A 14,353-nucleotide genomic window follows, 5' to 3' on the forward strand; every position below is an offset into this window, starting at 1 on the left:
TTGGCCCTTGTTCTGCATTTGATGACATCATTGGGATGCAACAGGATTGGATTATATGAACTAAGCTATTTAATACAGGATGAGTATTCAACATTTACCTCACCTTTTGGTTTGGCTTGCCCTCTGTTTCTTTCCCAGGGGCAAAGGGAACTTGTTCATAGGTGTTCTTCAGAGTGGAGACATTCCTTATTGATGTTAAGCCTTTGGAGAAATTATCAGGGGGCTTTTTGTACAGATTTTTAGTATAGACCTGCATTTTGGAGGACCGTCCAGTCTTTGTAGAGATTTGATCATAAGTCTCTTGGGGCTTTATTGGTGAAGACTTGGGAAGCTTTCCTGAATCATGGTCATGGGTGATGCCCTTTGACCATCTAAAAGGAATCTGTTCATAAGTATCATTTGCATCATCATCACAGACAGGCACTGTGGATTTATGGAATTTCATCCTATTGATCTGCCCATACATGGTTTCCCTTGGTGAATCAGGCAAAATCTTGGGATGGTTTGGTTCTCGATGCTCGTTGTTAAGAACAAAAGAGGTTGCATGCATTGCAAATGGAGGTTGCAACGCCTGGAGTTCTGTGGAGGTTGTAGGTTTATTAGGTAACTTAGGAGACAGCTTTGGAGAAGTTGAAGTAGGAGAACTTAGCGTTGCTTTCTTTGGTGGAGTAAGAGAGGATTGACCAATCTGGGGCTCAGAGAAACAGCTCTTGCCTTGGTCTAAGCCAATTTCCGAATAAATTGTTTCTGGATGAGGGTTTTCTGTGACTTTTTTGCTGTATAATCTATCAGATTGCTTAGCTAGTGCAAACATGGTATTTATTTTTTTTCTGTAGGAAGAGGCATAAGCTTGGCCCAGTTCTTCAGACTTCTGTGGGTTCTCCATGAACACTCCGCATGTGTCTTTTGGCATCTCCAGGCTTCTGTTGTTTAAATGGTGTTTCTTCACTGCTGAATAAACGTTTGCTTCACTACCAAAATCTTCCTCCAAGGACTTCGCTATTAGCAAGTTGTTCCTGTCTGGTATTGGTGGGGCTGCGTCAGGGTCCTGAAGAGATGGAAAGATGCAAATAACAACAACAACAATAATAAATGAGATTTAACAGCCAGCTCTTAAACAATGATTTCAAAATGTAGGAGTATAATAGGAAAATTCCAACAAAGAAACCGGAGTGGAAATGGGCAAAGTTTTCTTATATATCCTACATACAGAACAAAAATCAATCCATCGAATATGATTGCTGTTCACTATTTTCAGTCCACAAACAATACATAATTGATTATGCCTTGTCCTTAATTGCTTTGCATTTCCTTTCCATTGAAATGAATGGAGTGGAATAAAGCAATGACAACGTAACTTATGTGATATATGTAATTTAAGTAATAATGATGTAAGTTATGTAAGTTATGTGATTTCACCACAGCAGGAGACAAACTACAGTGGCATGGAAGCAGTGGTGCATGCAAGGAATACTGGGTGGAATGAAAACAATGCCTTCTTACATCTCTAGAGTACATTGAACCATTCTAAGAATGCAAGAAGAGTCCTGCTGGGTCAGACCAAAGACCCATCCATTCCAGCACCTCTTCTCAGTGTTCAGCCAGATGCCTCTGGGAAGCCCACAAGCAGAACATGAGCACAACAGCACACTCCACACCTATGATCCCCAGCAACGGTATTCAGAGACATACTGGAGTTTATTAATAACCATCGTGACTAGTAGTCATTAACAGAGATTGCTTCTTTCAGAAATTGGTCTAATTTCCATTTAAAACAATCTACTTTCAACAATTGCTACATCCTGCAGTATCATAGAATCATATAACAGAATCACAGAATAGCGGAAGGGGTCTATAAGGCCAAGGAGTCCAACCCTGCTGCTCAATGCAGGAATCCAACTTAATGCATATCTGACAGGTGGCTGTCTAGCTGCCTCTTGAATGTCTCCAGTGTTGGAGAGCCCACTTACCTCCCTAGGTAAGTAGTTCATTCCATAGTTCAGGGGTGTGGAACCTCAAGGCTGGGGGCCAAATGTGGCCCTTGGAGCCTCTCTATCTGGCCCTCAGGATTCTTCCAAGGCCATGCCTCCTCTCCAGCCACAGCCCCTCTCCCCAGGACACATCTCTCACCCGCCTTGCTTTGCAGTGATTTTGGCCTGCCTGTGTGTCCTTGAACTCTGATCATGTTTCCTGCATGCTTGGATGGAGGGCAGAGAAGTGTACACGAGTGTATGTAAAAACTAGCCCAGTGTGCAAAGGTAAAAAATTATCATGTGTTGCTTCACCTGCTTTTGGCTCTGGGCACACCCACCACTGGGATGTAGTCCCTAGAAGACTGGCTCAAAGGGAAGGTGATCCTTGGACTGAAAAAAGTTCTTCACCCCTCATTTTAAATACAATGCAATAAATAACTGTGACTCCACTTCTTGCAAAACTAGCACCTTTTAAACTGTAGCCACTTGTCGTTCTCTTGTCTTTGTGAAAACCTACCTCTAGGCTCAGATTTTGCTTCTCCTTTGATAAAGACTTCTTCTGTTCTTGAAGCTTTTTCCGTGGTTCCACAGGCTGATGACTGCTGTTCTCCTTTGCCAGCCTGGTGGTTGATGAGCTGCCAGACTCTTGCCTGGTCAGCAATGGAGTGGCTGCTGCCTGTTTTGAAGCTCTTTGTTGCTGATCCAAAGAGATTTCATCGTATATGCTTTTTTCCTCCTATTATCAAGGTGGAGGGGAAAGGGTATGGAGAAGATTATAAAGCAGTCAATCTGTAAGCACCTTGAAAACAACACAGGGATTACTAGGAGCCAACATGGATTTATGAAGAACAAATCCTGCCAAACTAATCTTATCTCATTTTTTGACCGGGTAACCTCCCTTGTAGACTGTGGGAATGCTGTGAACATAATATATCTCGACTTCAGCAAAGCTTTTGACAAAGTATCTCATGATATTCTGATTAGGAAGCTAGCTAAATGTGGGCTGGATGGAACAACTATCAGGTGGATCCACAGTTGGCTCCAGAATCGTACTCAAACAGTGCTTATCAATGGTTCCTTCTCAAACTGGGTGGAAGTAACAAGTAGGGTACCACAAGGCTCGGTCCTGGGCCCAGTGCTGTTCAACATTTTTATTAACGACTTGGATGAGGAGGTACAAAGCATGCTTATCAAATTTGCAGATGTTACAAAATTGGGGGACACAGCTAATACAGTGGAAGACAGAAACAAAATTCAAAGGGACCTTGATAGGCTGGAGCATTGGGCTGAAAACAACAGTATGAAATTCAACAGGGATAAATGCAAAGTTCTACACTTAGGAAAAAGAAAGCAAATGCACAGTTATAAGATGGGGGATACTTGGCTCAGCAATACTACATGTGAGAAGGATCTTGGAATTGTCATTAATCACAAGCTGAATATGAGCCAGCAGTTTGAGTTGGCTGCAAAAAAGGCAAATGCTATATTAGGCTGCATTAACAGAAGTATAGTTTCCAAATCGTGTGAAGTACTAGTTCCTCTCTATTCAGCACTGGTTAGGCCTCATCTTGAGTACTGTGTCCAGTTCTGGTCTCTGCACTTCAAGAAGGATGCAGACAGGTTCAGAGGAGGGCAACAAGGATGATCAGGGGACTGGAAACAAAGCCCTGTGAGGAGAGACTGAAAGAACTGGGCATGTTTAGCCTAGAGAACACAAAACAGGGGAGATATGATAGCACTGTTCAAGTACATGAAAGGTTGTCACTTAGAGGAGGGCCGGGATCTCTTCTCGATCATCCCAGAGTGCAGGACACGGAATAATGGGCTCAAGTTGCAGGAAGCCAGATTTCGACTGGACATCAGGAAAAACTTCCTAACTGTTATTTATTTATTTTATTATACTTGTATACCGCCCCATAGCCGAAGCTCTCTGGGTGGTTTACAGTAACATATGTTAGAGCCATATGACAATGGAATCAATTACCTAGAGAGGTAGTGAGCTCACCGACACTGGAGCATGAGAATTGTAGTTAGCTTTGCAAAATTATTTGTGGGGGTGGAAATAGGGTGTTGACATAAGTGGGCCTTTGCTTTGCTCCAGTAGGGCCCTTCTAATGGGCAAACTGATGCAGCTGGTGCAAGCAAGGATGGCCAGCAGATGAAGTCCATGGATATTTGACTGTCCACTGCACCCAGCCCCCAAGTTATACCTAGCACTAATTCGCCCTCCCAGTTCTGTCTTGGCCCTTGGAAAAACAGTGGTATCCAATGGCTTAAGATATGGGCAGGTAGATTTTTGCAAGGAATTTCTCCTAATTGTTGAATGTTGTAGAGATGTGGCTCCACCAGAAGCCTGCCGGTGCTGCCGAGAGTCTGCCAGGGATGGCCAGCTCGGTGGATGGAGCCCGGTGGAAGCTGGCAGAAGCCCTGAAAATGGGGTGTTCCAGAGGTGCGGGGGGGGAGGAGTTGTGGGGAGGACTTACATGAGATCCTTCTCGCATTCAGACCCCTCCCCCGGGTCCAATTCCCTTGCAAATTGCCAGTCCAAAGGCTGCGGGAATATATTTTTTTTAAAAAAAATTCCATTCAGGCCTACAGGGAGTGCTTACTTCCCGGGAGGCTGTTTGCCAGAACCGGTGCTTCCTGGCCAGCTCATGTGCATGGCTCCTGATGGATCCCGCGTTCAGCTGAGCCAGTAGCTCCCAGGCGGGAGGAGGATCCCATGGAGCTCTGTCAGCTGCTCCTCTGCCAGCCCCCCTTCTGCTGGCTGCCCAGCAGTTGGATTGCTCTGTAAGTGCCTGGCACCCTTGCTAGCATGCTGGAAAAGAAATGAAAGCAATTGTAAATTCTCAGCACACATTTTTCAGATTGCTGCCCAGTATATCTTGTGTAGAAACTTTTCATGTGGTTTGCTTGTGCAGTTTTCTGGTTTTGTGCAAATCTGAGGGATCAAAAGAAAAAAAATTCTTGGAAATAGTTGCAAGCACAGCTGGAAAAGAAATGGAAGTGTCGAGGAAGTAGTAGGCATGGAAGGGGGTGTAGCAGAAAGTGACGATTGGTACACACCCCAAAATACCAAACATATTGTCTGCAATTCTGAGTGAAGTGGTTTGGAGCCAGATTTCCCCAAATTTATTGGATTATCTCCATATCAGTAAACCCAAATTTACAAGGGGAAAGCCTTTAGAATGATGTTGTTTGAGGGTAACATCATGTGGGCTATGCAAATTGAATATGAACGCAGACAACTGCAAACACACCATAAACTTTGGTGTGGAAAAGCCAAAAGTCTCTAATACTTATTTCACCTTTGAACAAGCTGAAGTAAGATTTTCTCCAAAAGGCTCGATTTTGGAAGTCTGGTAATAGCTTATGAGCTCAGCAAGGCTTTGGTGGGCAAGGGTGTCTCCTGATATGATGTAATGTCCATTCCGCTGACAACTGATAACAAAATGTCGGCATCGATCTTTCGCCCTGCATTGAAAAAGAAAAGTGTCCCTTTTAGGATTATATGAAGAATATCCTCTGATTTAGGAATGAAGACACCAGGGAGCAGAAATTCTGGATGTGTCGCTAGAGACAGGTAACGTACCCTCAGGTATCTACTAAACCTGCTTTAGGCCACACAGTTCATGTTATTTACTTTAACTGGGGCCATAGCTAGTTTATTTTCTTACATAGCCTTCAGACTGCAAACATGGTTCCAATATCCTCCTCATTTAAATTTCATCCTGGAGTGCCAAAATTTAAGAGTTCCAAATTATTTGATTTCTTTCTGATGTGGATCCAATGCATCAAAAGTCCTACATTGTTTTGTTTTTCTTTTTTTAAAAAAATCTGATTTTATACAGAATGCAATGTAAGTATCTTTTGCTGTGATGTGATCTTACATATGGTATGCCAAGGTTCTTTTTGAGTGGTGTTGTGCCAATGTTCAGGAGAGCACATGCACAAAGAGTCTGATTCAATTATTCTTATAGGACCACATCAAGACTGATGAGAAGACAGCAAAATAAGCAACAGGCATATTGCATCAGTAATGTAAAGAGAGGAAAAGACGCTGATGGAATACGCATGATCTGTTTTCCAGAGTATGTTTTAGAAATTGCCTATAAATAAAAGAGAATTCAGGAGGGGTGAGATACAAGGCAGAGCAAATAATAAAAAAGCTATTTGTACTACTACAAAAGGAGCTTACATACCTTCACACAGTTGCATATTCAATGGAATTCACTGTTAAAAGCACCCAAGGTGGTATTCATCACTAGTTCTTGTGGCAGTGAATTCCAGAGTATAACTATGTGTTGTGTGAAGGACTTCCTTTTGTCTGTCCTGAATCTCCCACCCATTAGCTTTTTTGGACGATCCTTGATTCCAGGATTGTGAAAAAGGGAGAAAAACATCTCCCTATCCACTTTCTCCACATCACGCATGATTTTGTGAACCTCTGTCATGTTTCCCTCTGCCCAAACTAAGAAGCTCCAAACAATTGCAGCCTTTCCTCATGGAAGAAGTGCTCCAGTCCCCTGATCATTTTGGCTGCCGTTTTCTGCACCTTCCCCATTTCTACAATAGCCTTTTTGGGAAGAGACGACCAGAACTGTGCACTTTTGCAAACTAGGTCAGTTGCTGTTTCTGAACTATTATAAAGGCAGCTCCATGCACACAGCATTGCAATAGTCCATTCTGGAAGTAACTGAAAGTAACAGAACCAGGGAACTCTACTAATCCTTAAGTTTTATTTGGTCTGTTGAAACCCCACTCCCCAAAGCATCACAAGAATTCCCAGAAAACCTTCCTGAGAGTCACTGGCTCCTGAACTGTTAGTTTCATTACAGGCATACCCCACTTTAACATACGCAATGGGACCGGAGTGTGTATGTAAAGTGAAAATGTACTTAAAGTGAAGCAATTATCTATGCATGTACTGTACTGCAATCGCCACTAGATGGCAGCGGCGTCATGCCATTAAGTATCCATAATTGCGAAGCACGCGTCCGTTAAGCGGGGTATGGTGGCGTATGGAGCATGTGCGTTATAGCGAGGCAACGTTAAGTGAAGCGACGTTAAGCGGGGTATGCCTGTATTTTAAACAGAGCAGTGCCAGAAGCCCTAATACTGACCTTTTGTATGAGAAGCAGCTCTTATTCATGGTAATTCACCACAGGTGCACTGGCTTCAGACATAACGTTGAAACATGAAGGAAGAAGTGACAGACAGAGCTATCATGAGGCTGTAGATGCATAATCAGTGCAGAACCACATGAAGCTGCCTTATATTGAGTCATACCATTGGTCCATCTAGCTCATTACTGTTGGTACTGACTAGCAGCCACCCTCCAGGGTTTCAGGCAGGGGTTTCTCCTAACCCTACCTGGAAACAGCAGGGATTGAACCGGAGACCTTCTGCATGTAAAGCAGAGTCTCTATCACTGAGCTGTAGTCCTTCCCCTAAATTTTTTGCATTTGGACAGAAATGAGCCAGCGATAGAGGTCATCATGCACAGACTCATCAAGAACTACACATTAACCAGTCTGAATTTGCATGACTTTCATTTTGTCATTTGTGGCATAGATCAATATTTGCCTAGCATCAGTATTTTATTTTCTCCAGATAATAGGCTGTACAAGGATGGAAGCTGTTGTTGTCATTATGTCATCACAGAAATCGATACTTTCCTTGGTGATCAAGCTCTGGCATAGGAATGGGGAACTGTGCCCACCCCCTAGTTGTTCTTTGACTACAACTCCCAGCATTCCTGACCAATGGGAGTTGGAGTCCAACTTCAGCTGAAGGGCCACAAGTTCCCCATCCCTGCACTTGACAAAATTGTTTTCCCCAAGCCTCAAAGGTCCCACAGTTGCAGAGTGCAGATGCCTGGGCACGCCTGGGGCATTGCATATGGAATTGAGAAAGGAGGAAGCGCTTCTTCACCAAGCACAGCCACACTAAATTCATTATCAGTAGGTAACTTAGATGAATATAAAAGGGAATTAGACAAATTCATGGCGAATAAGGCTCTCACTAGTCCACTAGTCACACTGATGGCTACAGGCTAAAACCTCCAGGTTGAGGGGCAATATATCTCTGATATACCAGTTGCTGAGGGGAGTCAACCACGGGAGAAGGCTGATGTCTTCATAGCTTGCTTTTGGACTTCCCAGAGGAAGGTTGGTCACCAGGGACAACTCCTTGAAATTTGGACTAAACCCCAGAGCTGATTCCATTGCCTCATTGACATGGAGCCACTAGCTGCCACTGCTTACATCCCTAGCAAGGGGACAGGGAGGTCAGCATACTGCAAAAACACCGAGAGCACCAATCCAGCACTCCTGGGTTTGTATTGTGCCAACCTCCCTTTGTCCCTCCCCCTTTCTCCTGGTAAGCAACAGCATCCCATCTGCCAGGAAGCTGGCATGATGGCTCACCTGGCCAGCCGTTTCTGTGCAGGGGGATCTGGCAATCTGCAACCCCAAGAAGCAGCAGGAGAGCGTCGAAACGTCCAGGCAATGCTGTAGCTTTATAAGGACTCGATTTGGGGGAAAGGGCTGCAGTGTTGGTTCATTGTATGAGAAAGGATACAGCCTCTGTGAAGGGATTATATGCTGGGGAAAAGTTATTCCCTTATCAAGTGTATATTTTTGACAGTCAGTTTTGCTGTTTATAGCCAATTACAATATGAACAAAGACACAATGTGTTTGTGTATGTATAAAAATGCACAAGGACAGTCAATTCAGCAAAATGGGGATAATGCACATGAACAAAATGTAAAACAATTCAATTAATTTTAAAGCTCCCCTTAACATTTGATGCTAATAGGCTCCCAAAAGATAAGAGCGGTCTTATCTTTATTGCAACTAATGCAAATAAAGCTACCCTACAGCTGACAAATTTATCCACATCAGCCAGCAACCATCTAATCTTAAAAACATCTCCTTCTAAGGAGGCCCCAAAATGGAGAAGAAACCCTTTTATATTTTATATAATTTCAAAACGTTTTCTGCATTTGGACACCCCATAAGATATTGCACCAAATGTTGCATGCTGGTTCCTGAGATCACACAGCAGGGATTCATTCTGTACAACTGGACACCACTTTGAATCAAGATGGCTGACTAAGCCTTTCAAACTGCTCTGATTTTAACCACTGATTTCAAAACTCTAGTGATTTTTTTGTTTCTAAGAATTCCCAAGCAATGTTGTGCATGAGGTTGCTAGTTTATAATAAAAGTTATTTTAACCAAGGTAATTTTGTAGACATCCAAACTCTCTTCTCAGAGTGCAGCTTTGGAGGGTGACCTTCCACCTGCCACAGTGGACTAGATTGACCTTTGGTCATGTGAGCCCCTAAACAGTTTGACCTGGAAGAAGGCAGCCTCATATCTTCATAGTTTAGGCAAAGGACCACAATTCAGTGGCAGAGCACATGGTTTGCATGAAGAAGGTCCCAGGCTCAGTCCCTGGTGGCATCTCCAGTTAAATGGTCTGGTAACAGGTGATGGGAAAGACCCTTAGACTCTAGAGAGTCACTGCTCGTCCAAATAGACAATACTGGCACAGATGGACTAATATGGTATAAGGCAGTTCCCTATGTTCTAGCAAGGGTGAGCAACCGGGTGAGCAACCTATTGTCCTACAGATATTCTGGACAACAATTACCATCCTGATGGTGAATAGCCAGGGATGATGGGAGCTGCAGTTCGACAATACCTGAAGGCCAATAGATTGCCTACCCCTTTCCTGTGGGTTCACATTTTGCTTATTGTGCAACCTCTGCTATCATTCACTCTAGCAGGGATGCAAGATTCTGTGGGCAGATATTCTTTCTGCTCAATGCCTGGAAAACGTATACAGCAAATTATAAATGGTGGCATTTTCCACCCAAAGGGAGATGCTAAAATTCGAAGGCTTACCTGTAGGAGAGGATGTAGCCAAATGATCTCTCATTTAATCGGATGAGAAAACAGCCAAAGCTTCTATCTTTCAGCAGCTCTTCAGTTTGTCTGTTAAAAAGAGAGCTTCTTTCACAATGTTACACAGCCTGATCTGCTGCATGAGTGGAGATGAGGAATGGGTAAATATGTCAGATTTGGTTTCTCTCAGTTTTGCATTTGTCTTATCTTAAATTTACTTCTCCACATTTCTGCATCAGTTTGTGATTTGTTTTTAAAGTCGTCATGAAAATGTATCAGCATTTCATTGAGAATGTGTCCTAATATATACATTTTTGTATGCAATTTTGTCTAATATACAGAGTGTACAAGCAATTTTTCCTAATCTAATGCATTTTGTTATGCGATTTTCACTAATTTTTGCATTTACATGCACATTTTACCCTAGTATCTGCATTTTTCTATACATTACTTAGCTGGAAAACTGCATTGCAAAAATTTGGAGAAGTGCACATTTTGAAAGATGGCTGTGTTCACATATTGTTTTGGAAAATGTGAATTTGGCAAGTTTGCCTTTACATGCGAACTGAATTGAATTTCTTCCCTATCCCTAGTGGAGGTAACAGAGAGAGCCAGCCTAGAACTATCCATGCTCTGGTAACATCCCATTTGGACTGCTGCAATGCAGTGTATGCAAGGATACCTTTGAGTAGGGTGGCACCTTCTCTGAAGGACCCTCAGGGCAGAGTTGCCATCCTTGTAACTGACCCTGCTTCAGATCTGAAGTGACTCACATTTCATGCAATCTTCCATTTTGCCATTCTGTTTTGGACAAAACATTTAGATCTAGAACATCAAAGCATGGAGAATATCGCTATTAATGTTGACTGATCATAATGGCTGTGTCCTGCCTCTAGTATAGGAGGAGGTATGCCTCTGAACCCCAGTTTCTGGGGATCACAAGTGGGGAGGGTGCTATTGCACTGAGTGGGAAAGATGGAAGCAGGCTCATTCCATCAGCTCTGCTGAAAGACAAGCTCCATCAGGTACCTCCTACCCAGGGGTATAGTGGTCCAGGTTCTCAGGGGGTCTTAGTCTCTTTCCTTTTTTGGGAGCAGGGTGTCACCAGGTCCCTATGTCTCCAGCATCCTATGAGCCAATCAGCATGAAAGCGGAGTGTGTTGGCCACTGAGAAGAGTTTTCTAACATGTCTCCTTGTCCTTTCTGCTGATTGGAGCCAATCAGAGTGAAAGGAGGCGAATCAGCCACTAAGAAGACTCTTCTCAGTAGCTAACACACTCCCCTTTCATGCTGATTGGCTCCTAGGGACATCTGTTGTCGTGGGAGAAGTTGTACATGGGAAGAACTGAGGAATGTGGAGATGATAATGGAGAGCAAGTGAGTGAGCGAGGGGGCGTGGCTGTGAGGGGACGTGGCATGACTATCATGAAGGGATCCTGCACTTCTGAATTTGTCACTACACTACTGCTCCTACCCCTGAAGTGTTTCTATAGCAGCTGGTCATTATTTAAGAAGTGCTTCTTGAGTTTTCTTTTTCCCTCTTTCCTCCCTGTCCCTTTCCCCCCTTTTTAAAAATAATTGTAAGCCTACAGGCAGGGACTGCCTTGTTTAAACTGATTGTATGTAAGCCAGTCTGGGAGCCTTTTTAGCTGAAGAGCGGGGTACAAATACTCTAAATCACTCACTCAATCACTCAGTCAATATTGTGCTCATGTCCTGTCTGTAGGTATCTGGTTGACCACTGTGAGAATAGGATGGGATGGGCCACGATCCAGCAGTAAGGATGGAAATTAACTGTCAGTTTTGGTTCTTTCTGTTTCTCATTTTTCTAATCTTAAATTTGGTTCTCCACATTTCTGTAGTGATTTTCTTTTTAAAAAATCCTCATGAAAATTCTTCAGCACTTTAGTGCGAATTTCATTTTTGTATGTGGTTTTGACTAATGTACGTTTTTTGCATGCAATTTATCCTGATGTAATGCATTTCTGTATGTTATTTTCACCAAGGATGGCTGTGTTTCATTTCTCAAATTGTTTCAGAAAGTATGAATTTGGTAAATTCGACTTTAAATGTGAACTGAAGTGAATTTATCCCCCACCCCTCTCCAGCAGCCGGTCTCTTCTTTTGTGCTTATTGAATTCTAATACTGAATGAGAGAATTCTGTCTTAAAATCCAAATTTTATTTATTAAAATATTTCATATGTGTTAACAAGGGAGTGCACAGCAAACAATAAAATTACAATTCAAAATAAAACAGTGGTCACTAGGTCAATGGGAAGTAAGTTAAAAAGAAGACAGTTGGTATTAGTGCCAGAAAAGGCCTCAGAAAATAAGTGAGTTTTGAAGAAGCGAAATTTGAGTGTTTCAGACTTGCAAACGTCTCATGATTGCTTTTTTTTAAAAAAAGACAGGCCTCAAACATAAGTAGCTGACTAGCAAATACTATATTCCATTGCCAGTCATCAAATACTGTTGGCTATAAAATATTATTGCATGTCACTTAGAAAACAGTGCTACTTATGCCTGAATATATGACCATCTATCCAATACCATCACATATCAAAGTCAAATGTAAAACAACTGAACTAAAATATAACCAGATTTCAAAGTATCTGAATGAATATTCAACATGAAAATTTGCAGAATGTTTGCAGCTCTACACTGCAGCTATGCTTTCGACCCAAACTGGACGGGATCAAAACTCCTTTGATTTTTCTTAAAGGTAAAACAACCTGTGTGTGTGTGAGTGAGTGTGTGCGAGAGAGATCAGGTTGGTGTGTGTGCGAGAGAGATGTCTCTTTCTCTTTCACTTGATGGCTTCACCCAAACAACATACAGAGCTACAATTTCCAGGACCCTCAACAAGCAACAATTCCTAAGATTCTTTGGGGGGAACCATGTGCTTTAAATGTGTGGGGTGGATATGACCCGACTGGGAATCTCCTCAATCCTATTCCAGTTCTCTATCCAGCGCCCCACACTAACCCTGTCACTGATTCTACTGTCAAGCTAATTTTGTTAAAACAACCTCAAAAAACTGGCACGAAGCCAACAGCCTCCCCTCAATCCTGAACTTTCTTATTCAGAAGACAGTTGCAATTAACTAAAATATTCATTTCAATGTTTTTATCCTTACTTCCTTGTAATGAATCCATGGAACCATTCTGGTAAGCTTCCATTTTGTAATACAAGAGGAGCCTGTGTCTGCAGAAACCATCTCAGCACCAGGTCTTTGAGCATCTCAAATGGCTGGTTGTCGGTTTTCAGGCTGAGTTCCATCCCTAAAACAAACTGCTGCTCTTTATTATCCATCCTGAGATGAAATAGTTGAAAGGTGGGTAGTGGTGGAAGGAAAGTGTTGTGTGCTGTGTATTGCAGCCTATGGGAGATCTCATTTGCTTATAACTTTCGCTGCCAAAGATTTAAATAAACAGAAGATCATGCTTCCTCATTAGGAGGGATGGCAAATTTTCCTTGGGGCAGCCACTGTGACTTAACAGTTGTCTGACAAGTCCTCAAACCTTAGTTAGTTAGAGGTACAGAAGCTCATCTCTCCCTCAGCTGCATTCCACTGTGCACATCAACCAGTAATTAAGAATGTAAGAGAATAGTAATAATGAAAAAAAACCCCTGCTGGATCAGACCAATGCCCCATCTAGTCCAGCATCCTGTCCTCACAGTGGCCAGCCAGATGTCTGTGGGAAGCCCACAAGCAGGACCTGAGTGCAACAGCACTCCCCCTCCTGCAGGTTCCAGCAACTGGCATTCGGAAGCATACTGCTGGTAACAGTAGAGGAAGACTATGGCCATCGCTAGTAGCCACTGACAGCCCTCTCTTCTGAGTGTAGCATGACCAAAACACAGAAATGCTGCAGTGTTCCCCATGACTATGATGGGACCTCATGCTTCCCAGCGGCCCTTGTTTACCAGGGATGGTCCTGATCCTCTGCAGATGAACACACCACCCCATGTTTGTTGGATGCCTGAAATAAAATGTGGACTGTCAGCTGCACTTATTTTTTCATTTCATAGAATTTATAAACTGCTTTTCATCAAAGATCCCAAAGCAGGACACAACAATAGTAAAATATTATAACTCTAAACATGACAATCAATTAAAAGCAAATTGATTGATTTTAATCAATTCATATCAAAGCTCAGTGGTAGAGCATGCGCTTTGCATGCAGAAGGCCCCAAGTTCAATCTTCAATATTTTCAATTAAAGTAAAAGGTAGCCATGTTGGCCCACAGAGGGAATTTTTTTTTTATTCATATTAAAGCAATTCCTTTGTTAGGCCAGCCAAAATGTCACCAAATAGCATGCAAGCTTTTGAGCTCCCCAGGAGTCTTTTCATCAGGCTAGATGGCAAACACAGCAAGGGGGAAAAAAGTTGGCTGGTTGTGAAGCCCTGGAGTCTGCATCTAGTCACAGTCTCAAAATGGAATCTGGGAGAAGGTAGCAGAC

At 42.8% G+C, this 14,353-nt stretch overlaps 1 protein-coding gene across 1 annotated transcript; it reads right to left on the minus strand.

The window, feature by feature from the left end:
* Nucleotides 1–94: 94 nt before the first annotated feature.
* Nucleotides 95–13,200, minus strand: SH2D7 (SH2 domain containing 7). Its single transcript, XM_061595871.1, is given in 5 exon segments — nucleotides 95–1,048; nucleotides 2,491–2,709; nucleotides 5,273–5,447; nucleotides 9,888–9,977; nucleotides 13,025–13,200. Coding segments are annotated over 5 exon segments (1,614 nt in total).
* Nucleotides 13,201–14,353: the final 1,153 nt, after the last annotated feature.

The sequence above is a fragment of the Rhineura floridana genome, chromosome 14 (genome assembly GCF_030035675.1).
Source record: "Rhineura floridana isolate rRhiFlo1 chromosome 14, rRhiFlo1.hap2, whole genome shotgun sequence".
NCBI lineage: Eukaryota > Metazoa > Chordata > Lepidosauria > Squamata > Rhineuridae > Rhineura > Rhineura floridana.